The sequence below is a fragment of the Camelus ferus genome, chromosome 6, assembly GCF_009834535.1.
Source record: "Camelus ferus isolate YT-003-E chromosome 6, BCGSAC_Cfer_1.0, whole genome shotgun sequence".
Lineage (NCBI taxonomy): Eukaryota > Metazoa > Chordata > Mammalia > Artiodactyla > Camelidae > Camelus > Camelus ferus.
Genome location: NC_045701.1, coordinates 8811800 through 8837342, shown reverse-complemented (window position 1 = coordinate 8837342; position 25543 = coordinate 8811800). Strand labels below are relative to the sequence as shown.

At 47.8% G+C, this 25543-nt stretch overlaps 1 protein-coding gene across 1 annotated transcript in view; it reads right to left on the bottom strand.

Moving 5' to 3' along the window:
* Nucleotides 1–1754: 1754 nt before the first annotated feature.
* The window catches only part of MYO1E (myosin IE), a 190477-nt gene continuing 166688 nt past the window's right edge, over nt 1755–25543 (bottom strand). Inside the window, exons 23-28 of the mRNA XM_006182336.3 lie at nt 24001–24147; nt 23319–23476; nt 21055–21147; nt 18234–18435; nt 6754–6923; nt 1755–2783 (exon numbers count right to left, since the gene is read on the bottom strand). Of these exons, the coding sequence (XP_006182398.2) occupies nt 2707–2783; nt 6754–6923; nt 18234–18435; nt 21055–21147; nt 23319–23476; nt 24001–24147 (847 nt within the window). The 3' untranslated portion in view covers nt 1755–2706. The remainder of the gene's footprint in view (nt 2784–6753; nt 6924–18233; nt 18436–21054; nt 21148–23318; nt 23477–24000; nt 24148–25543) is intronic.

Sequence of the window (25543 nt, the reverse complement as noted above, 5' to 3'; positions counted from 1 at the left end):
TGAGCTGGGTGACAAGATGGCCCCTGGCGTGATGTTTCAGAAAGCCAGCTCCTCTCCCTGCTGCATCCCCCATTCATTAGCACTTACTGTGCCTGGTGGTTCTCAAAATGTGTCTGGTTTTCAGAAGTCTAGGAGGTCAAACTCTTTTTATGATAATCCTAGGATGTTATTTACTTTTTTCACTCTCATTCTGTCAGTAGTTTATGGTAGAATCCTACAGAGGCTATATGACATGTGATGATGGAAAGCGTGTGATTGCTGGTGTTTTAAAATTTTCTGTTTGAATTTCTAGTAAGTACTGACAGCTAAAACCCACTCAAGAAGAACTCTCAGAGGGCCTCAGGAATGTGCAAGAGTATAAAGGGGTTCTGAGGCCAGGGTTTGGGAACTGCTGGTCCACGGCTAGTTTGAAGACCTCTGCCCTAGGGTCCGAGTTCAAGCCTGCTCACATGGTTCTGGGTTACTTTAAACTGTCAGTGGAAGGGATCTGTCACGTTTTTACAGGTACAGGGCAGTTTCTACTGCTATGCACATGAGGTATGTGCACACACATGCCCCTTCTCCCACATGAAATGGCAGTTCTAGAAGGCAGGCATGGCCCTTGCTCCTCTGTATGTCCTCCCTGCTTGAGTGATTCCTGAACTACTCTCCTGTCTGCTTAACTGAACAGTGAACAAACAGCAGGCCTGGCTAGATCCAGAGATGAGAGGAAACCTAGGTTCGTGTGTCCTCAACTATAAACATCAATTCAGTCTCCTACTTAGGCAACGTGTGCTGAGCGTTCCCGTGAGCCCGGCCCTGGGTGAGGCGCGTGGGGGCTGGGACAGGGGCTGGCGGTGACACAGGTGACGCATGAGGGCGATCTGGGTGGTCCTGCCTGCGAGAAAGCAGCCTGTAACTTGAGGCTGTGGGGGGTTGTTCGAATTCTAGTTCTGTCGCCTTTCTCCCATTGTCACTGAGCCTAGGAGTGTGAAATTGGAAGTCCCTTTTAAGATGTAAAGAGACTTAGTGTCAGAATTCCCCTTCCCCGTGTCATCACACTTTATTTTCCTCTTTTAACTAATCATCAACTGGAGCTGAAATATACTTTAAACATTATTTGCTATTGTTAGCGAATGAAGTTTGCACTCTCTTCTTGAAGTAAAACAGAATTAAATGATATACTTTGTCCCTAATAAGTAACCCTGGATAATTTGTTTTCCAAGGACATGGGGATCCTGAATGACACAAAGGTGTGCTGTCACACCCTACCTGCCCAGGAACTTAAGAATCGCTAAGGCCACTGAAGAAGGACAGACCAAGAAGGCATGGTCCCCCTTATGGATGGACATAACGTTTCCAGCTTTTCACTGTTACTGGAGTAAACACTGCCTCGGTGTGCTGGGCTGGGTGGCTTGGCAGCAGCAGTTTACTGCCTTAAGTTGTGGAGGCTGGACGTCCGAGGTGCAGGTGTGGGCAGGGCTGGCTCCTCCTGAGGGCTGTGATGGAAAGATCTGTTCCAGGCCCCCTCCCTGGCATGTCAATGGCAGACCCGTCACATCATCTTCTCCCCCTCTGTGTGTTGATCTGGGTCCAAATCTCTTTTTATCCAGATACCAGTTGTGTTGGATGAGGGCTCATTCTAATGACCTCATTTTAACTGGATTTCCTCTGTAAAGACCCTATTTGCAAGTAAGGTGCTGGGGGTTAGGACCTCATACTTCCTCTGGGAGGGGGGAACAATTCAACCCAGACAAACATCATGAAAGAACAGGGTGGTTCACTGATTCCTTTATTTATTTAGGAGGGAGGAGGGAGGGGTTATGGGGTGGGGCTGGAGGGGACAGAGGAAAATTACCTACGAGAGGGTTAGGAGGGTCTGCAGGACTGAACTAGAAAGCAGTAACACTGATGCTATAGTTGGAAAGGAGCAGTGCACATCTGTCAGCACCCGGTGTGAGTCCGTAGTAAGGCCTACCTTATGCGTGAGTACAGTGGGATACTACTCAGTACATTCATACATGTTTCTACCATCTTGAGATTTTTATATATACAGTATACGATCTTTTTTTTTTTTTAATAAATGTACAGCTTGAAAAAAGAGATCCTTCTTGTAATAGGTACAGCATTAATCACAAAAACCAACATGGGCCAGCCACATTCCAACTGAAGACCCAGAGCAAGCCTGGCGGACAGCCCTGCTGGTCCCAGCAAAGTCACCCAGCGCCCCGGCGGGAAGTGCACGCTCAGCCAAGCCCCGCGGGCAGGGAGCCGGTCCTCCCTGAGGGAAGGTGCCAGAGGAATGTGTGTGCAGGTAAGGTAAAGAAGGATGAGAGAAATGTGCTCTTAAATTAAAGGCACTTGTCAGCGGCCGCGTCCAGCCATTCCCCGGGCCTGGGGAGCGAGCAGGTGCTGTCTTGGTAGAGCCAGGAGGTCTGCGTGGACCTCGCCTGTCCTCCCACCAGGTTTAAATAGAATAAATAAGTCTTACTGGATGCTTGCTTTGCCCTCCTGGGTGCCTGCGAATAGGCTGCCTTTTAGGATCATTTACGGAGCAACATTCCCTGTCCCCAGCCCAGCTTTTCGAGGTCCTCCACGGGGAAGGCGCCAGAATAGCTCCAGGCCTTGGAGAAGCAGCTGCTCGCCACGGGGCAGGAGAGCCCCCACACGTCCCCTCCCGTCTCTGCCTGGAGCCCCTGCGTCCCTGCGTCCGAGCCTCCGTGCGCCTCAGATCTTGGTCACGTAGTTGTTGGGGAACAGGCCCTGCTTGCCTCGCAGCCGACCTGTCCACCAGCCAGAAGGGTCTGCAGGGAGACAGCGGAAGTGAAGGTGAGCAAGGCTTTCTGCCCAGGCCAGATGCGCCCCGCTCCCAAGGGTGCAGCCCACGGGCGACGGGACTGAGCTCCATCCTCGTTCTTTCCCTTCTTAACCTCGATGTGAGGTTTTGCTGCCAGGCTCCAGCTGCCGGCCCTGGGGGGTGTGCCCAGCCTGAGACAGTTGGGTTGCTCCCCTTGGGGCCCCGGCATTCCAGCCTCCCCCACAAGCAGTCCTGGCCCTGGAGCAGCAGCTGGGTCGGCAGACCGCCTGGTGGAATTGGGGTCTGATGGCTCCAATCGTGCTTCCCCCCTTTTCTTCCATGGGGGCTACTCCCCCGCTGCACCTTTCACACTCCTCAGGCCATCTCAGAACCCTTCTGGGGGAACTCACAGGCAACACCTCACAATCCTTACTTCCCACCTTAGCCCCAGACCCTTCACCAGTAATGAGCATCTGGTATATATTCTTCCAGATCCTCTTCTGTGATTATAAACACATTCTTTTTCTTAATGGAGGTACTGGGGATTGAACCCAGGACCACGTGCATGCTAAGTATGCACTCTACCACTGAGCTATACCCTCCCCATTACATTCATTTTAAACAGAACATTCTGTATCTAACTATTCTGCATCTTGCTTTTAAATACTCAGTAATCCTTCCGTGTGTGTATCTCATTTTGTAAACAGTGGCACTATATGCCAAAATTCAACCATTCCTTTATCGATGGACATTTGTTCCCCAATTTTTCACTATTAATGCAATAAATGTCCACACACATCTTTATGCCCATGTGCAAGTAGTTCTATAGGATAGATTCTCGGGTCAAAGAACATGCACCATCTATTCTTCGTAAGAAAAGCAAAATTACTTTTTGTAATAGGTAATACTTTGAACCGTACAAAAGGATAGAGTGAAAAGAGCCACCCAGACCCCTTCTCTGAGGGTGAGCAGTATGACTTCTTATACTTTCTTCCAGAGGTATTTCATGACTATAAAAGCAAGTAGTTACAAAAATTACCCCTTTTGTCCACAACTGATGGCCTACTACATGTTCTGCACTTCTTCTAACCTTAAGACTTCAGATCACTTCCTATCTGTATGTAGAGTTTCCACAGCTCTTAGATGCCACTGCTCAGATCATTTGCCTATTTTCCTGTTTGTTGTTGGTCTCAATCTTATTGATTAGGAGTTCTTTACATATTAGTGAATCTGCTAAATGAGTTACAGACAGCCCGCTTCTCATTTTTAACTTTTTATGACATTTTAATACATAAGCAGTTGAATCAAATGGTCTATTTCACAGCTTCTTAGTTTTTTTTAATCACTTTTAGAAATCCTTTCCCATACTGATAGTATTTCTTTGATGCAGTTTGTTTCTTTGATGCAGTTAAATATTTATTTACTTGGGACTTATCTTGGGGGGGGGGGAGGGTTAATATATAAATCCGAAGTAACCATTCTGACATGGGCGTTTTACAATTTTGGTAAATACTGTTAAATTCCCTTGCCAAAAGTCTATTCCAGCAGTAACTGGTGAAAGGAGGTACCTGATTTACCTGACTAAGCACAGCTCCTACAATCCACCATTTATTTACAATGACAAAATCCAGCAAGTTCTGAAAATGAAGTTTTCTGTAACTCATTTGATGGCAAAACTTGACCTGATCGGACGTGGGCTTGTTTATGATGTCTCTTTCCGCCCAGTGGGAAGGCTCTCAGGTCCCACAGCAGAAACACTGAGGCTACGTTGCTGGCCTGGGACCTGCAAGGGGTGTTCGATGCTCTATGTTGTGTATATACACCATTATCATCAACTTCCCCGCTCCTGTCTCTGATTTCTGAAACTCGAACGATTTGGTTGAAGGAATGTGGACCGTGTCACATTTTCATCTTCACTGGTGCCACAGGTGAAAGCTTCACTTCGCATTTCACTGATGAAGGAGGTTCTGCTGTGCACTGCCTGCCTCGGGAGACTGTCCACTTTGGGGCTGGATTACTTGTCTTACTATTCATGTGGAGGAGCTACTTATATATGGAAGACATTTTTTCCTAGTCTGTTTCCTATGACTTAACTTTGCACCTAGTGCTGCTCACTGTATGTCGGTTTTAATGTAGCCTTTTTATGAGGTTAAATCCTATATGGTTTTTGAGTTTAACAGCTTCCTTAGGAAGGCTTTTCTCACCCAAAGATTAATATTCTAGGTTTATTTCTAAGACTTTTATAACTTAGTTATATATATTTTAGATCTTTAATTCACCTGATATTTGTGTATGAGGTAGAGATCAAACTTACTTTCTTTTCAAAGTGGAAGGTAATTGCCTGTCCTTTCCCCTATTTCAAATGCCCCGTTTATCATGTATTAAGTACCTGCGTGCACGCGGGTCTGTTTCTGGTGCTGTGCTGTCCTGGCTTCCTATACATCTAGCCCTGTTTACATTATAGCAATCATTTATAGCACGTTTTGATCACTTCTCAGATTCTACATTTTACACAGATAACTGGTCAAATGATACAGTACACGTGACTTCTAGAAAATTTTGAGAAATGAAAAGTAATCCTCAGAAGTCAACACTTGAGGCCACTTAACATGTTCTATTCCATGTGTTTTATATTTTCACAAAATTGAGACGGCAGTCCATAGTCTCTAACCTAACTTTTTCCTTTCCTCCATGAACAAGTTTCCACTTAAATAAATTTACTGTCCTTTTGCATCATTATCTTTAACACAAAATTTTTTGCACCCAAGTTCACTGAACAGACACAGCAGTGCTGACGTCACTAATCCCTGTCACTGCATGTTAGGTCATTTCCCGTATTTTTGCTGCACAAAGCTGGTGATAAAAAACCGGTTTGTGTTACTAAGGGTTTATTTTAATGCTTATTTATTCCAACTTTTGAAGGATACTAAATGGCTTAAAATAGTAACACCTGTAGAAAACCAGACAGTTATAGGAGGTAAAGCTAGTGCCCAGAGGCTGTTTAGGAGGAGGCTGGTCCTAGAATTCTCCCCGGAGTGAGCGCAGGCGCTTCCTAGAACTGCCCTTGGCCACCTCTTCCTGAAAGCTAGCCCTGCCAATGACCAGGCCACTCTGGCTCCACCTCACCCCTCAAGACATCATCTCTGGGATTCTTGCACCGCAGTCTAGTGTCCGCTCATTTTCCTAAAACAACTCGCTCTTTCTAGCCTCCATGGCTCCCCCTTCTGTCTCCCATCCCTCACCACAAATGCCATTTCCTTCACGGTGCTTTTGCTAACATCCTAAGTTAGGAGTTACTGTTGTTCTTCATGCTTCCATAAGCAGTGATGTATTTGAGTCCATGTATATTATATTCTAACTTACCCTCTCTACCAAATTACTAAAGCCTTCAGCCAAGCCCACGGACCACTTTTATAATGAATGTTACAGGTTACCCCCCTGGCTTCCATTCCATCTACATGAGGAGACCCGGAAGTTTGGGTGGGACGTACCTAAATCCCGCTTCCCGGGGCAGTCCCCACCGGGTCTAACCCACTCAGGGTACAGCCTGTCTTCCTACAGAGATTGGTTCAGGAATGGACACATGACCAATGTGGTCCAATCTGAGTGAAACTTAGAACTTCTGTCCAATGGCTAAGAGAATAACTTTCAGAGGTAACGTGGATTTTAGACATGGAGCTGGTTGTAGCCCTTTTTTGGCCTGGAACTGATGTAGCCCTTTTGGTACCATGAGGAAAAATGGCCTGAGAAGGAAATATATACAAAGAGGGCAAAGCTAAAAGAAGCATTAAAAAAAAAAAAAAAAAAAAAAGCTGGAGTCTTGACCAAACTGAGCTTAAAGCCTGACCTACCTCTGCAAGTTTCAGAAGCCCATAAATTTCCATCACATTTAAACTCATTTTTATAGCAATGCGACTATATGCCCTTGGAGGTGGTCCCACTCAGCCAGCCAGCCAGCCAGCCAGCCATTCACCTACCTTCTTTGATAATATCGATAATGTCATTGGCATTGAAGCTGAGTTCGTCTGTGTCCTGAGCATCATAGGCATACAGAGCCTTGCACTGTGGCACCTGGGGCTTGGGCTTGGGCTGGGGCTTGGGTCTGCCTCCGGCTGGGGGAGGCCGGCTGGTTGTTTGTCTCCGGACCCTGTGGAGAGAGTGGAGGCAGGTGAGACGGGACCCAACAGGAGGCAGCAGCACCGGCCGATTCAAGTTCAAATCCAGCTTCAACATTAGAAAGACATGTCACTCCCTCAACTGTCTCTGAGAATAAAACACTGTCTCTGACAAGGTTGTTGCAAAAGCACAGAGTTAGCTCTTCATAAAGATGGGCTGCTGCTGTGTCCCCAGCATAAAAGGAAGCGTGGAAAAGACACATACTGCTACCAAAGTTAATGAAACATAGTTGTGCATCTAAAGGATAAAACAGTCATGTACCTATCCTCCCCCAACTATGGAAGCAGAACTGTGCCACAGAAGCCCGCAAGTGTCTCTCCTCAACTGTAATACCTCCCAGAATGAACCCCCAAGCTTTCATTTTATATTAATGCTCCTTTTTGGAGTTTTAACCATGCACATAAGTATCCCTAAACAATACTTGTAGCTTCCCCCCGCCTCCTTTTTTTTTTTTTAACTGTGTAAGAGGAATCACATGTTACGGTCACTCACTCCATGTCTGCAGTGAACATTGCTGGTGCACGTAGCTGTGGTTCATTCATTCTCATTGCTTTACCCTGTTCCAGTGCATCCAAATCCAGTCCACTGTTGATGGTCATTTGGAATGATTCCAGTTTCATTACAAAAAAATGCTGCTATGGAATGTTCTTGCACAAAAGTTTATCCAGACTAATTTCTTAACATCAGCAGTCTTGACACTCTGGGCAGATAATTCTTTGTTGAGGGGGCTGTCCTGTGCTCTGCAGAGTGTTTAGCAACATCCTTCACCTTTACCCCTCGGATGCCCAGCAGCACCTCCTTCCTCCCCTTGGTCAAAAATACCTCCAGCACTGAAACCCTAATCCAGGTCTGCTAGCTTTAAATGTAGCCTTTCTACATACCACACTGCCTCCAGTCACCATTCATACATACATTGTCTCTGCGAATGAAAAATACGGCCTGCCATATCAGTAAACAAAGGATGCTGCAGCCATCAATTGCAGCCCTCCCCCCAAGTGGTGCGCCCCGAGAGAACTCAGGATGGAAACAGGGTGGCGGCATCACCCGCTGCAGCCACCCCCAAGGGTGCACGCTGAGGAGACTCGGGATGGGAAGGCACAGCCAAGGTGCACATCAAAGGAATGATTCCAGTGAGCCCAGACTCTTACACCTTCCCATACATGGAAAAGCACTAAATTCCTCAACTTTAGATACCTGGTTTTCTTTAATTAACAGTAATCTTTTGATGGTCCAATTACCTGGTTGCAAAAGCTCCTATATATCCTGGCTCCTCCCTTATCTCTCTGGAGCTGTCCCTTAGAGCTGTCCGAGAGGATGTCTCCCAAGCTTCAAGTCCTCAGAAATGTCCACTGACTGAAACATAATTCTCAACTTTTAGGTTGTGCTTTTTTTTTTTTCAGTCAAGATCTCAATGTTAACTACAGCTTGTCATTAATTAGCAAGACCTTTAAACGTCTGGAACAACTACTTATTAAATACGTTCATAAAATGCATTTAGGAAAAAGAAATATAGAAAACACCCCCCCCTCCTTTGCTTAAGGACTAACTATACTAAGGCTGACATTCATTTCCTTCAAAAGAAACTTAAGATTTCTTTCTAAGAGTGGTTGGGCTGAAAACATAGTGGGGCTGGTCAGGTCTGTTAACACTTGTGGGAGGAGAGAGGAAAAGGGAGGGCATTTCCTGGGGCCTGAGTTCTAGAAGGAAAAAGCACACCCAGTTTTGAGCTGCGCTCTAAAGAAGGCAGAGCCCCACCGTCCTTGCTGAGGTCCGGTGATAATGGATGCTCCTGGTTGCAGGATGAGCGGGTCGGACCATGAAGGGCTGGCTAGGGATAAGGGGGCGCTGGCTGCCAGCTGAGTGTAGTACTGTCCCCAGCAGGGGCGGGGGTCCTTGGGTGCTTCCTGGGGTTCCCTGTGTAGGAGGGAGCAAACCCGAAGGTAACTCAGGCTCCACTCTCCTCAGACCCACCCCCATCCCCACCTTCCCACCCCAACCAAGCACTTTTCTTGTATCGTGGAGCAAAGGCATGGTATAGATCATTAGCATGACATCACTTCCTTCCTCATCTACTGGAAATCCCCATTCCCTGCTTGAGAAGTGCTTGCTTCTCTGAAAGCTGGCTGGGCAAGCAGGTTTTTAATTAAGCAACCTATATATTAGGGGTGTGTCAGCATTTGGTTAATAAGAGCCATTAGCCTGGATACCCCAAGTCATCTGATTTCCCAGCAACAAGAAATGGAGTGGGTATGAGCATTAGAACACCCTGGGAGGGAGGAAGCCTCCAGCCTGGTGGCTCCAGAGAGCAGGGTTGGGAGGGCCCATGCACATATGCACACGTACGCGTGCAGGCTCACATGCGTGTGCACACACACTCCCCAGATGTTCACAGATGGAGATTTGGTCTCATGTCCAGAGGGAGAAATCTACCACCACTAATGCAGGTTGCTAAGGCATCTGCAGCCCAAGAGTACTGGGACTTAGGTGCAGTCTCTGGGCAGGAGATGCAGCTGAATGACCTTCTGAAAAGAAGGACCATCCTGCCTGCAGCCATCCTGGGAATCGGCCCCCTTGCTCCTCTGCCCATCTGCATCCAGCACTGACGGAGGCCTCCCAATTCCTCCCTCTTCATGTCTTTCCTGCCAGTTGCCTTTCTGGGCTCTCCAAACATCACCCCAGCTCAGCATTTATTAGCTCACCTCACCCTCCACTGAAAATCCTTCTAACATCCCCGCTCTTGGCCTACCCAGTCCCTGCCAGGTGTGGCCCTGCTCGCTCCCAGCACCCCAGCCTGCTGCAGGCCACACCGGCGTCTTCTCACATCTCTTGGTAGAAATCTAAGCCCTGGTTGGGGTTGGGAGCCCCTGTCCACAGACTTTTATAGCCTACATCATATTTGCTGGTGAAAAATACGATTTTCCCCTAAATCAGGAATAAAACAGGGATGTCAGCTCACCACTTCTGCTCAATACTGCACTGGGAGCTCCAGCCAGAGCAGTAAGTCCAGAAAAGTAAAAGGCACACAGATAGGAAAAGAAGTAAAAATACCACTGTCTGCAGATAAGATGGTCTTGCCCATAGAAAATCCTAAGGAATACACTAAATGGCTATTAGGATAAAAAGATTCAGCAGGATAGAATGCAAGATCAATATATAAAAATCAGCTATATTTCTATGCACTAGCAATGAACAATCCAAAAATGAAACTGAGAAAATTACACTTACAATACCTAAAAGATAATATAATACATAGGAATAAATTTAACAAAAGAAGGATGATTCTATTTATATGAAATGTCCAGAAAAGGCCAATCTATATTGACAGAAAGTAGAGTACTGCTTGCCAGGGGTTGGGGGAATAACAGCTAAGGGGAAGAAAGTTTCTTCTTGGGGTGACAAAAATCTTCCTAAATTAGATAATGATAATGGTCGCACAACTCTGGGACTATGCTAAAAACTGCTGAATTGTACTTTCAACAGGTGAGTTTATAGTACGTAAATTATATCTCAAGAAAGCTGCTTAAAAAAAGGTAAATTGCACAGGCCCCACTGGGCTCCACAGCGCTCTGTTGATACCCAGAATGTATGCAAGCAGCTGCTGGGAGTCCCAGGTGGGAACCAGGGCAGAGCGGAGGAACGGATGGAGCTGAGGCGGGCTGTTTAAACATCTGTGTGAACACAACCACTGCATGGTCTTTGATCCCAAGGCATCAGAGCCTACTTCCTCAGGATAAGTCAGAGTAAAACCAATCAAAGTAAAACCTCAGGGATTACTGGGAAATTTGGGCTCCCGTGTACAGTAGACCCTTGGCAACCGCGGGCTTGATTGTCCCAGGCCCTGGACAACTGCTACCATGCAGTGTAAAGTCATCTGGTCATTTATCACTTGGCTGAATGGGGTTCACAGCACTCCACAGTTGGGAGGGGAGAGATCCCAGGGAGCTCTGAGAGGAGGTGTTGTTTGCTGGGGAGCAGAGTGTGGACCAGGGGACTGTCTGATGGGGAGCGGATGTGGAGGTGGAGAGCAGCTCCGCATTTTGCAGTAGGAAAGGTGCTGTTCAGGCAACCCTGAGGTCACCACTGTCCAGCTCTTTCCTGTTTAAATGTCCTCTGTGACCAGCAAGGGATATAGCTGCTCCAGGTGGGCAGCACCTTTGCAAAGCAAGCCAGTTACAGCAAAGCCCTCCTCCTCACAGGTCACTCCTGCGTCATTCTCACATCTACGCATGTCTTCACTCTTCTTGTTAGTGTTGACAGATGGGACATGGTCTGGGAACCCCTACCTGGAGCCCTGGGCAAGGCACTGTGCTGGGTATTTTCAGACGTTACTTCCTTTACCCTCACAACACTTCCACGAAATGACTGACGTGGGTTCCTAGAATTTCCTGCTGGCTTCATCACTGGACCGCATGAGGCTTATGCATCGGGCCACCAGAGCTCCAGCCACACTGATCTTTCTGGCCCCGGGTTCTGGTCATGCTCCCCAGCCCCCAGCCAGCACTGTAAATTCCTGCTCAGCCTTTGGATCTTGTTTCACCCCCTGCCACACCCTGTGGTAGCCCCCGCGCCTGCTTAGAGCAGGGGGTCGATGCAGCGGTCCAGGGGGCGGGGCCTGTTCTCACCACTGCAGCCCCTGGACCCGGGGCCAGGCCCAGGGAGACCATGTGGCCTCACTCCCCAAGCTCTGAAGGAGTAGCAGCAGAGGGAACACCGGCTTTGGAGTCAGTCAGTGCCCTGCGTTTGAGGCGCCCCTCTGCCCCCAATTGGCACGTGACTTGGGCCCATCACTTCACCTCTTTAGGGATCAGTGTCCTCAGGGGTTAAAAAAAAAGGGATTCAGGCAATGGCCCAGGCCCTTTTTCTAGTTCAAGGAAGACTCTACAGAGAGCTTGCAACAAAATCTCTACTATCAGATGTACCGTGGAACACAGGACGCCTTTGCCGATGGGGCGATGGCTGTCTCCACCTCCCCACGCTGGAGACCAGAAACCACCACAGAAAACGTCGGCGAGAACAGCCACTTTCCCGTCTGCTGGACACTCAGATCAGGCCATCTCCTCCCACCACTAGGTGGCGGTCCTGTGCAATCAATAACCCAGGGCGAGACCACGGCTTTCGGGGACCTGCCAGAAACTGATTTAACGGGGCCTTTTAGGTGCCTGCAGACTCGACTCACACCCACGGGAAAGGAATCCAGACTTTCTCACACAGCAAGCAAGACCCTCGTGCCCCGAGAAGTTACACTTTCAGGAAAGCGCTTTGTCTAGACTTATTCTATAATGCATATAGATCATTTTGGCTTTAGGTCATATAGGCTTTAGATCATTTTGGTACCAATTGTATTTTATGATAATTTGCACCAAATAAACCTCACATGATTGCAAACTGTTATAAAAACAATTACTTCATTGGGATAATGAGGGTTGGAGCAAGAATTTCAGACTCACAAAGACAGTTATTTGTCCTATTGCCATTTCAACAATAAAGGTTCACTTTATACAAATTTGTACGTAGTTATAAAATTCCTCATCTCAGAGCAAATACAGTGTTTCATTATATGTAACTTTGGCACCGTGTAATTTAGATTTCCTGTTACTGTGTGATCCATCATTTCAGGGTAATTTGTATAGTCAGCCCTCCATATCTGTGGGGTCTGCATCCCAGATGTGGATTCAACCAACTGCAGATTGAAAATATTTGGAAAAAAATTCCAGAAAGTTCCAAAAAGCAAAATTTGAATTTGCTGGGCAGGGCAAATATTTACATAGCATTTACATTGTATTAGGTATTATAAGTAACTTAGAGATGATTTAAAGCATACAGGAGGGTGTGCATAAGTTATATGCAAATACTGTGCCATTTTATATAAGGAACTTGTGCATCTGCAGATTTTGGTACATGGAGGATGTGTGTGTAACAGAATCAGTCCCCTGAGGATACCAAGGGATGACTGTACACATGGACCACTTCATTGTGTCTATTCTTCATTAAGAAAACAAACACACAAAACAGCTCAGCTATAGTACCTTGCTTTTACAGCAGGCCCTTTTCTGATTAGGGCATTAAGACACCTAATAATGCAGTCAGATCATAACCCACACCATAAAGTTTCCAGAGTAATCAAGCACATTGCACCCATCTTGCTTTGTGCAAACTTCACTGCTAGAGAAGTCCTGTGTTAGTGACTGGGGAGTCCAAGTGGTGCCTTTGCCCTGAAACATCCGGATGCCCACCGACCGACCTCTGAGCCCTCCTGGACAGATGCCCGGTCTCACCAGATGCCAGAAGCCCACGAGAACACAGAACGCCAAGTGACATCAATGACTACAAAGCACTGTAAAGTGAAGGACTGTTCATTCACTCTTCATGGGATGTGAGTTGTTATGGTGATTAGAACAAAGGATGTTTAACTAGAAAGAGACTGGAACAGTATAGCAGGAGAGGGAGTCTAAGACTATGTTATTGAAACGCAGCTCGTGTCTGCTGCAGTGTCACCTCATGGCTCTCTGCGCTGCTGTTGCTCGGAGCCCACAGAGAGCGGCCCGGCTACTACGTGTGTGTGTGCCGGGGTGGGGCGGGGGGAGCGGCTCCCCGACTCGTCCCCTCGTCTTCACTTCCCTAGGCTGCTCATCCCCACCCCTCACCCCCATTAAAGCCAACAGTGCCGAAGCTTAGACCCTCACGGAGTCCACAGCTCTCTGCAGGCCCAAGGCTTGAGTTCTGGAATGTCCTCATGGGGCTTGGAGGTGCCTACTTTTCAATTCTGGTAGAATATTATTATTTCCCTGCAAGACCAAAGCACATGAATAACAATCATAAAACAAATACAAATAAACTTCCAAGTTGCACTGTGCTTTATAGTTTACAAAGCCCTTATTTAATCTTCAAGAAACCCCAAGTGGGCTTTCCATTTCTATGATTACTAGCTCAACGATACAGGTGAGGACAGCCAGGTGTGGGAAGATTAAGTCACATGAGGCAGCGCAGCGGGTAATTAGTGAACGATTCACGTGCCCAGCATGTGGCACACAGAAGGCACATGGCTCAGTAAATATTCAATGAATGAATCAATGGAGGAAGGAACAAATGACCCGGGTCTCAAGCCGAGTCCTTGCAACTGTGAATCCTTGCTCTGCATAAGGCCAGGCCACCTTCTGTGAATTGCTCTGCGCTCCCACACTTCTGGGGTACTGGGTCTGCCGAGTCTACGCCAGGGTGAGCTGGGATTAAGCTTTCAAATATCACTTCTTTGTTCTGCAGATGTGAAATTTATGTCTTGGAATTCCAAGAAGGAAAATAATGGCATTTTGTTTCATTGGCTCTTTAAAATGTGCTCTGTTCCAAAAGGTTGAATCTATAAACATTACTGGAAACGTGGGAATGGATGCCAGGAATTCCTAAGCTTCGTGTCTGCCTGGGCCAGGATACGGCTGCTGCTCCTGTAGACTATGGGTTGAGAAATATTGCTATTGGACACTTGTTAGAAATTCTAAGCCCCTTGAAAATACGACTCCATTAGGGGAATCTTGTCAAGAGACACACAGGCAGCATTTAAATTCTTCCATCGACCCCGCCTTTGCGGCATGGCCAGAAGCCCCACCACGGAGCACTTTTCAGTATTTTTCTGTTTCTCCAACTTCTAGTTGGATTACTCTCTGGAGTATCTCGAAATTTCCTGAAGTTGTCCTCCCATAAAATGGACCAGAGGATTAAAAAGGCCAACAGAAAAGACATTGCCAGTCCTGGTTTTAATGCTTCCAGCAATGACCTGGGCGTAGATTATGTACCTCTCCGTTTCAGGAGGGAGGATATGAAGCACGCTCGATCGGCAAATCAAGTGAAGCCAGAGCAAAGGCTGATGAATGAACTGCTTATGTGATTCTTGCTTTACTGGTTCTCATTCCCTGAGAAGCAGGAAAGGCCTCGAACCTGAATCAGACTGTTCAAAATGACAACAAAGGCACTGCAAGATAATGACCCCCTCTAAGTCTCAGTTTTCTCGGACAAGGTTAACAGCGACGGTGGCAATCACAACTACCATGCCACGGCACACACGTGGCGGGACCAGGGTGCAGAGTCCAGTTGGGGTGGTCACTGCTTTAGTGAAGGCTTCATGTGCTCTCCAGAAAAACCAAAGCAAAACAAAAAACTCCCCCAAAACCCAAAATTGACCGAACCCAAAATAAACTGACACAGACTTCCCTGAAGTAACCCGAGGTGCTACCTACACCATTTGATTTTATCCATCTATGTTACATGATCCCAAAGAAATGACTGCTTAGGCTAAATGTGTCTATAAAAAGAAGTACATTGGGGACGGGGGAGGGAAAGGAAAGATGAACCCAAGAGTTGAAAGTCCAAGGCGAGTTGGTGGTAATCTCCCTCTTATAGGTTGGGAAAGTCAAGGGCACTGATGGGAACTGTGATGCCAAGAGAAATTTTCATCTTTATGGAAAGATACAAGCTTGGGATCCGGAAATTCCGTTTGCTCCAACAACCTCCCATGGAATAAATGCAACTCACGTTCTCTTACCAAAGAGGAGCTGTTAAATGTAGGTAACCACGAGGCTCCTGGAATGCATGTCTAAGGTCTTGGCCCACATTAGAAATTATTTTAACTGTCATGTGTTTCAGAAAATACATACTAAGTGAAAAGCTCAGCAGCTTGACCAGAATGTGATTTCTTAAGGAATATTTGCATCAGAGCAGATTGAAGGGTACAAAGAAGAGGCTGGCTGGAATTCTTGGGGCTCCAGCACTCAGTGTGCCTAGTAAGAGTTTTACACACCAGTTTTATATACAGTCGGGAAACTCTTACTGCCTTACTGCAGTGGTTGTGAAGGGCACGCCCTCTCCTTCCAGCCTGCCAGCCCTCGCCAAAACAGCATCACGTCTGCCTGATCTTTAGGACTGAAGGAGGTATAGGGCGTTAGGAAGTTCCAATCAGGAACCGCGCAGCTGAGGGCTGGAAGGGAGCAGCCTCGGGTAAGACACAATGTTCCTCAATTGCCTGTTTTTGGCTGACAGATGCTCCCTGCTGGCTGGTGTGCAAGTCTGTAACTTGCAAAGCAGGCTGGAAAGATGGTTTCGCTTGCCAAAACCAAAGCAAGTAGGAAGCTAGCAGACAGAGCTAAGAGATTTGGCGCATTTTGCTGACTGGTTTTAATCCCCTGCCTACTTTGGGAAGTCAAACTGGGCCCAGGAAGGCTTGTGTGATTATTTTAGTGAAGTCCGTCCAACTGAATAGTGCAGGTCTGGGTTATGGGGCAAGAATCCTGTTGCCTCAACACAGAAACTGCCCTGGTTTTATCAAAATGACTTGACCAGTGGTTTTCAAGATGTCAGCAATATCACCATCATCTGAGAACTTGGTAGAAATGTGCATTCCTGGGCCCCGCCCCAATCCTACTGAATCAGAAACAGCGGACACAGGTCAGGGAGCCCTCCAGGTGATCCTGGTGCACAGTGAGGTTTGAGAACTAACTCTTTAGACCGAGCCCATCAGGTAGACCATGATCATTGCAACTGGCGGGATACAGGTACGTACACGAGAGCTGGGGGAGCAAAAAGAGAGCTCCGATTAAGAGTGACATCCACTCTCCCGACGGCCATCGGCATAAAACTGAGGTGCTCTCCCCTCTAAAGCCCAAATGAGGTAAGACTTGCTAGGGGCAAAGGAACCCCAGGGGAGAGGCTGGTGAAGCTCTGGTAAAGCTCCCAAGAGCTCTGTGGTCTTGGGTGGGGCCTAGAGGCGAACGGGTGGCCACCCTCCCAGAGGAAGGAGCTGTCGCTTCTCACCCAGCACGGCTCTATTTTGTACACAAGTCTCCTGATCACACGTGAACCTCTTTTTTTTCAATTATTCTAGAGATATGGCGAGAATGGAAAACGGAGGTGGGCAGGAGGGAGGGGAAGTGGGGGCTGCAACGACCCCACTGTGGGGTTCAGCAGAGAAGGACACCCCTCACTGAGAATCACATGGAGTTGGAAGATCCCTTACAGCAAGTCACCAGCTCAACCACCATGAGATACGGGTTGTACCACCACCTCCGTCAGCACCAACACCATCATGGTCATCGAGCTACAGTTGAGTGAGTGGACTCTCACATATGCTCAGGACCACAGCAGGTACTTCATGTATGTTATTTCCAGTCCCCCCAACACCCCTGCAAGCTTGGTGCCCTATAGTGGTGCACAGGTAAGGAAAACGAAGCTCAGAGAGGGAAGTAGCAGGTCCGACTCTAGACAGGTAATAGGGGCTGAAGCAGGATTCTCATTCTTATCTGGCATTTGACAATCTCACTCTGCAATATTCCTGCCTGGAGATTTCCACCCACCCTGTGCCTGAATACGTCCAGGGACAAGGTGATTCTTACATTCTAGGACAGTTCATCTTGGGACTACTGGAATGTGCTTTTGTTTCCTGGTGCCAAGATCTACCTCCTGGTAGAGGTCACACACTTGCCTTGAAGTTGGCCCTAGCTACATGCCCGGTGACTCCACAGGACACGTCCAACCCCGTTTCCACACTGGCAACTGCATTTCTACACGGAGTTAAGGAATCTTCACTTCCTCCAACCGAAAAGCCTTGGTTTTACCACTCTTCACTTTCTGTTACAGAAATGCAGAAAGGCTCTCATTTTAAAGCCCAGAAGACCCGTATTCATGAACAAGCATGTACACCTCACAGGATGCTGGGATGTCACTCCTTATGTTTCAGTGAGCTGCTGTGTTTATGCACTTCAGGCACAGTCATAAGCCAAAAGCCCCACTATTCCTCAACCATCCCAGAGAGGAAAAAGGTCACAGAGCAGTCAGATCGCAGGGCTGAAGGGGACACCTCTTCTAATATTTCCAAGAGCAGCCCTCTCTGGAGAATGAGTGATGTGGTATCAACTTGGCTGTACTTTAGGAATGGCATCCAAGGGCCTCCCAGCCTGGGGGCTAGATTACAACATGTGTGGGTGGGAAACTGAACTTGAGAACCATGCACAGACAGCCCCCACAAATCCTCGAACCTGGGTGTGACTGACGGAGACGGAGCACAGACAGTTCCCCCAAATCCTCAAACCTGGGTGTGACTGATGGAGACCGAGCATAGACAGCCCCCCCCCGAGTCCTCGAGCCTGGGTGTGACTGATGGAGACGGAGCACAGACAGCCCCCCCGATCCTCGGACCTGACTGTGACTGATGGAGACGGAGCACAGACAACCCCCCCGAATCCTCAAGCCTGAGTGTGACTGATGGAGACGGAGGTCTCCCACAGGCAGTGACTCTTACCCTGCGGCTCCCTGGTCTGGGACCTTGAGGAAATCCAAGCTCTCCGGCGTCTGTGACACTCGGTCTGAGCCAACAGACTGCTGCCGTGGCAAGGGTGGGCGGGCCATGGAGGTGTACAGGCTCTTCTGATGGGACCTCTGGCTTTCAGGAGCATGGGGATGTGGCACAAACTGGTTTTTGATGACTCCATTCTGGTGGTATCCTAGGAAGAGGAAAAGAGGTGAAAACAAAGTTTAACTTTGCTAAAAGGCTCTCTAAATTTTTTCCAACTATTAGCCAAAAGCAAGTTACTTAGCTTCGCCTGGACTCAGTTTCCCCATCTGAGAAAATGGAGGGCATAACTGCTAATACATTAAGAAGAATAGAGCTAAGACATTGTAAATTGCCTGATGAGTGCCTGGTACAAAGCAGACGCTCACACATCCACGTTGAACTTGACAGTAGAACCACCACATAGATGTTCAGGGTTTCAAAGCCCACAGTCAAGAAAATCCTGCAACTAGTTGGCAGGTGCATTCTTAGGTTTAAGAAAAATGATGAGGTTATGATTCAAGAGAGGGCTGGCAGGCAGCTGTTTAAACAGCTGGACATCCATATTCAAGGGGTCGGTCTTGGGTGTCCTCTGCAGGAGCCCCAGGCTGTGGGAGGTGGAAGGAGCATCCCACACAGGCAGGGCAAATGTGGCGGATGGTTGGATCAATCCTGATAGAGCAAGGTCTCCTAGCCAACTGTTCCTAGTCAAGATCACATTAGCCAGTAAGTAATGGATTCTGGCGCTGGGCTCCAAACCACACGTCTGGGCTGAAGGGGCATTATCGTTCCATGCTGTGTGTGATGAAGCCCTTATCTCTTCTTCCACTGACAGATCTGGGCAGGAGGGAAGGGGAACAAGACTCTCCAAGGCACACTTTGGTGAATCCATTCTAAGACCTCTTCCATCCAAATTAAGAGAAGAACTCTCTGGTACCAGTGGGATGACCCTTAGTTTATACGCAGGACTAGAGTTCAGTTTTGGCTCTGTCTCTGATAGCTGTGTTGACCTGAAGCAAGGCACCTGACCTTTCAGAGTGTCAATTTCTTCATTAAAGAAACAGGGAGCTTGGTGAGACCCCACTTGCTGCCAGGGTCGCCAAGGACAACAGAGGGCCATCCAGAGCAGGATGTGTTCTGGGGTCACGATATGCAAAGGGGGTCCACTGATGGGTTGCTCTGTGCTGTTCGTGCCCCACCCACCCTCGAAAAGTTCAGAAATTAAGAGTATGCATTTAGAAACATTCACAGCAGTTTCACAGACATATTTGATGTCTGCTGAATCTCATAAGACCTTTTGGCTTGTATTTTAAAATGCTTTTAAAATTTCATTCTTCTAGTAATTTTTATTACATCTTACAAAAGTAAAGTTTGTGATGGACTGAAAATTAAGGCGGAAAGAAAACATAAACCAAACCAAACAAGCCCTGGTCCTTTACCAAAGATAGTATGAGAAGTGCTGACCGAAAGGATTCGGGTCCAATTGCTCATTTCACTGATGAAGAAACTGTCACATACAGAGGTTGGGAGCCATGCTCAAGGTCAGGTATTTGGTCTGAAGCAACTTTAGCCAACCTAACTGAGGCCAGTGAGCTTTCTAGGTGGTCCGGCCAGGATTTTGCACGGGTGGCTGGTGCATAAGTAGTAACACAATGCTACACTGGTTCTCTTAGCTTCCTTTGTGCTTGGATTTTCTTCAAGGATAAAGGCAGAGGGGAAGACAGACAGGGCCAGGCAGGATGAGGACTCCAGAAGAGATGAAAATTAGTTTCTCGCTGGTGGGCATGGGCGTCCATATTTTAGCATACAAGTGTGAGATTCCAAGCCAGGACACAAAAGAAATGCTTTTTTATTGCTTATCTTGGACAATGCTATAAATCGTCTGGGACGATTTGAGTCAAGAGTGGTCCAAAGATGACCCTTTCAGATCTACAATCCTAAACTTATTAACATCAAACATTCTGGGAGGCAGGGGTGGGAACAGTTCAGTGGTAGAGCACGTGCTTAGCATGCATGAGGTCCTGGGTTCAATCCCCAGTACCTCCATTAAAAAGAAAAATCAAACATTCCGGGGTCTGTTTTTTATTAACTGAATTTTGTGCATGATGGAGCAATATTTGGTGAATTCTGAGAGAGTTCTTCCCACACTAAACAGATTTTTAAGGGCAAAAACTCTTATTTATTCAGGTTTGGATTTTATTCACTTGCATGCTGTATTTTTATCATTAAAAAATGAGAAAAATGAAACATAAGCTCTAAAAAATTTTTTTGCATCAATTTTATAATTTTCTCAGATATTTTATTTTCTTAGAGCAGTTCTCTTTGATTCTACCTGACTGAGAATAAAGATTTTCTATTTATTCATTAAGTTTTTAACTAGTTGTGCAATATTTTCACGGTGTTTGGCTGGAGCTGGGTAGTGGTGGTAGGGTTACAACTGGTAGACGCCTATTTCCATGTAGGCAGCATCCTACAACTTCAAAGCTGAGGACATTCTGGCTGTCACCGACAAGGAACTCCTTTTTCTCTGACTGATGTACAAGGCCTTTCCTAAAGGAGTAATATTACCAGGTAACGAAATGCAGCCAGAGTGCAGTTTCATCAGCTAAAACTTTCCCTGAATTTCGGGGTCACATGTAGGGCCATCGTGTTGAGAGGATGACACCTGGCCCTGAACTGGCTCACGGTGGACTCCTGCGCGGTCGTTTATCTGCTAACGCGTCTCCTCCGGATGTGTTTACCCGGGAGGCTCCCGGCCAGCGGCCCCAGCCTGCGGCCGCGCCAGGCTTACCTGGGGGCGGAGGCGCGGCTCTCATCGGGTAGTTGGCATTGTGGGTCCTGCCGGCGTAACCCCGGTTCTGAACGGTGTTCCTTCGGGTAGGACCTGAAATAAACCAGCAATACAAAGTGAGAGTCGGCGCTACTGGCTGGTTTCAGGCTCCTGATGGTTTTTGTGCTCAGGGAACACGCGTGAGAAGTTTGGACCGCAGGTGTGGGCGGGTCTGCAGGAGGCCGGCCGCGCAGCTCTCGGCTGGGAGGGGCCCGAGGACACGTTGATGGAGGCGGGGCTTTGAAATGTGAGACACAAAGGCTTTACAAAGAGGCATTAATAAGCTTGCAGAGGGGTTTCTATTTTTGTAGATGTTCCAAAGAGACAGATGCGACAGCGAGCGCCGGCGCTCCGGTTCTGCCCGCGGCGGCACAGAAGCCGAGCGGCACGTCGCGTCCCGGGCGCGCAGGTCCGCGGCGCTGACACCTCTGCTTCCGCCCAGAGCCGCGCGCGCCAGAGGCCGTGCGCTACGGTCTTCCAAGTAAACGCAGGGACCCCGAGGGTAGGAGCAGATCTGTAGCCCTGACACAGGCGTGCAGAGTGAGAAGGCAAGCGGTGGTAATGGGGCTGCACTGCGGGCCAGAACCAGGGCTGGGGCGGGAGGGCCGCTGGGGCCAGCTGGGATCTCTGCAGAGATGATGTGTCAGAAAGGACAACAAGAAACAAGGGCTCCAGTAGGACATGAAGGGGGGCAAGATTAAATCAGCTGGAAGCGGGGTGCAGGGGGAGTGCCTTGTAAAGGGAACAGGGACAAGGCAGGAAGAGCACGAAGCAAAGGAGCCGGTCTCGGGTCCTGGGGTGAGAGTACCGTGGCCAGGGGAGGGTGTCTCCTTCCTGCCCCTCCTCCCCATGCAGATGTAGTAAAACTGTCTTAGACACTGTATTGGGGTCTACTGAGCACTGCTCACACATCCTGCTGGTGATCTGCAGTGCTTCTTTGCCAGGCTCTGTGCCCTGGGGTCTGAGCCCAATGGACTGTTAAGCCTCTGCATCCCAGTTGGCTTTGGCCAGTGGGAGGCACTGGTCGGAGACACCAGCACCAGGAGAGAGCAGTCAGGGCATCTCTTCTACCTGCTTCCTGCCTGCATCCTTCATTCGTCTCAGCTCTTTCCTCCCGCGGCGCCCTTCAGGCTTAGGGGTGATAGTGATGCCCTGCTGTTCCTTGCTCCTGAGTCCCCACTTTGTTTCCTTAACCCTGCTCATACCTCTGTGAAGAGTCCTTTCATGTAAAACCCTCTTCAAAGATCCCACCTAAATGTGCTGTCTTCTGGCAATTGCCAACTGATACACAGATAGACACCAACAGTTCCTGAGTGGCTGTGTCTCTGTACTGTATTAGTGAGTTACAGCACGTGCCACCGTGCACATTGTAGACAGGTGTCAGAGAGGCCTGTTTTACGGGGGTGGGTATAGCCCATTTGTAAAGCATGTGCTTAGGATGCACAAGGTCCTGGGTTTAATCCCTAGTACCTCCATTAGAAAAAAAATGTTCTTTTAAATTAAAAAAAAAATGTAGTCTTTAAGGAAAAAAGAAGGCTATTTTGTACTTGGCATATTCTTCACTGATCATATATATGGACTGCCTTCTGTAAAGATACCTACATTACAGGAATACATAGCACATATGATTACTTTATGCTGTGTGTTACAATTTTATAAATATCATCTATAAATAGAAAAGAATCAGAGGCCAATAAAGGAGTTAGACTGAGATGTGAGTCAGTGCATGTGCGTCTTCTAATGACGCACCTGGAAGTGAAGGAGGGCGATACTAGACGTGAGGCAGAGTAACACAGTGAAGCCCTGCAGGGAGTGGTAAACGTGGTCAGTTTCTTTAACATGGACAGAAAGGATGAGGTCTGTATTGTTGACAAGATCAGAGTGCAAAGGGCTGGGAAATTTAAAGCCAACAAACTGACTTGTTTTAAACACAATTAGTACTGTAATGCCAGGAATGCGCCACATAACCATTAAATCATTCAGAAAGGTTTAACCCGCCCATTTGCCTTGGTGTCGGTTTAGTTTGAAATGTTTCAAACTGAAGAAAATCCCAGCCCCAGAAAGCAGTAAACGCGCAGGTTCTTTCCCCTGCAGATCTGTGCGTGGATCGTGAGCGTTTGGCAGGAGAAGGGTTCGGCCCAGAGCAGGGTTAGGGAGGGCCAGGCAGGGAGCCCAGAAGCCCCAAGCCCAGCCGAGGTCCCACCCGTGTGGCCGCGAACACTTACGGGAGTTCTTGGGCAGCCCGGGTCCGATGCTGACCTGCAGCACTTTGTTGCTGGGCTTGAGGATGGCCAGGTCACCGAAGCCCTGGTGGAACTGCACTTGCCGGGAGCCCCCTGCACTCCAGGGACCCCAGTTCTCCTTTTTCAACTTGAGTTCAAGCCTGCGACAAGCATAATTAACAAGTCGAGACCATGTTAAAGCAAACGGAGGTGAGTCCAGACACAAGACACGCGCCATCACAGCCCCCGAGTCCCCGAATGTCCCACCAATAGGCTGTATTCTGCACTGAGCTGGGGACTTGCGCTCCCACTCCAATCACTGTCTTCTGCTAGGAGCCTCACTCCACTTCTGTCTGCTCTGCCGAATAAAATATTCCTTTATTGCTCATATATAAACATTTGCCTTTCCTAGCCTCACCTTGGTGACCTTTGTCCAGCGGGTAAGTAAAATGCACCATTCGATGAAGTCATTATTTGACAGAAGTGCATAAGTGACCTTTTCAAAGTCTGTGGCAACCATCTGGACTCTCTTCTGCAGGTCCTAAGAGCCCACCAGAAAAGTTGAGGCACCCAGGGCTCCTTGAAGCCACTGGAGCCAGTCAGACCCCATGCCGCACCCCGCAGGCCTCCCCGCCTCTCAGCCTGGACCCCAGGAGTGAGATCAAGGCCCCAGATCGCAACTTACGTGTTGCTAAATTTCAGAGGTAGTTGCTTCTGGGTCTTTTCCTCATAACGCTTTGCTAAGAGGCTCAAGAACTCAGTCTTGAAGACGGATTCAAGCAAACTGTCATACTCTTGCTCGTGAAGAATAAAAATGTCGTCCTGCATGGTGCTGCAGAGAGACGGGACAGACTCGGTGAGAGCTGCACTTCCGTTATTCCGTGATTTTTTTCACTTCTTTTTAAATCCTATAAGACAGCACTAGGTTTCTACAGCCTTTCTTACTGTAATGGATTATCTTTAAAACAAAACACAATAAATTATGTAAATAAAATCGCTAAAATATGCTTCTGAAAGAAGTTTACAGCCAACCAAAAGCATAATTGAAATACTTCTCTCATGTGACTTTTTCCCCTGTTTTTTCAATATGACTTAAAAATCAGGAATTTAAGAGCAATTTAGTCTGTATTCAAACAAGTCCATTTTCAAATTCAACTTCCATGTTCCTAAAATCATAAAATCCAGAATGTTATGAATAGAATGTGACTGAAAATGAACAATTCCATGCAAGTTCCAAGTTAGCAGAATTTATGATATGGTTGTACTTACTGTATTTTTAATTTTTTTTTTTTAAATTGAAGTACAGTCAGTTTACAATGTGTCCATTTCTGGTGTAATTTGTAGCTACTGTAATAAATCCTAATGGCAAGAACTGTGAGCTCAGTCATCAACAGGGAAGCCAAAGTCCTAGGTTTCATACGCCCTTTCAGGAGCATCTGGGTATTCGGTGCTCTGCTATAGTGCAAGCCAGGTCTGTTGACTGTCCGAACACACCAGAGTCCAGAGAAATACAAGACAGGTGCACACACAGCGAGCACAGTCACCACCTTAACACACCTTCGTGGGAGCTGCATGTTTGGACCGGGTAGGGCTGTGGGGAGACTCACAGCTGGAAGGGAGGGAACGTTGGGAGCTGTGGGAAGAACGGCAGAGAGAGGCTGAGGCAAAGCCAGTCCCGGGGAATACGCTTAGTGGTCAGGGGTTCATTAGTTCCATCCCCGGCCCCAGCCAGACTTTGTGGAAACCACAATGCACATATGACTGAGAGTTTTTCTTCCCTGGTTGTTGCATGTGTAGTGCAGCGGAGGGAGGCCACCGCCCCAAAGGCTTCATGATACACAACTTTACCACCACCTCCAAGCAACACTGTCAAGCACCTAAGACAACCCTATAGAGAGTGACATTTCATTACGGATGGTAGGTGTTCTTCCAGGTAAAATAAACAAAGTAAGTGATCTTGCTTCAGTGAACTGACCACAGGAAACTGTAATCTCTCCGAGTGCAGGAAATGCTGAGGACAGGGTTCCTTAGTAACCAGAGCTGAGCTGTGTCACCCAGAGCTATGCTCTGCCCTCGGGGCCCTGGTACCGCCGCATCCGTGGGATGACTGTGCTGTGACACCACCAGACGGTGAGGCAAACACGGAGGACTGGGGTACAGAGGATCCTGAGGGGAGGGATTCCTCCTCCATGCAGAGTTTGATCCACTTGAACTACAATTCCTCTGGC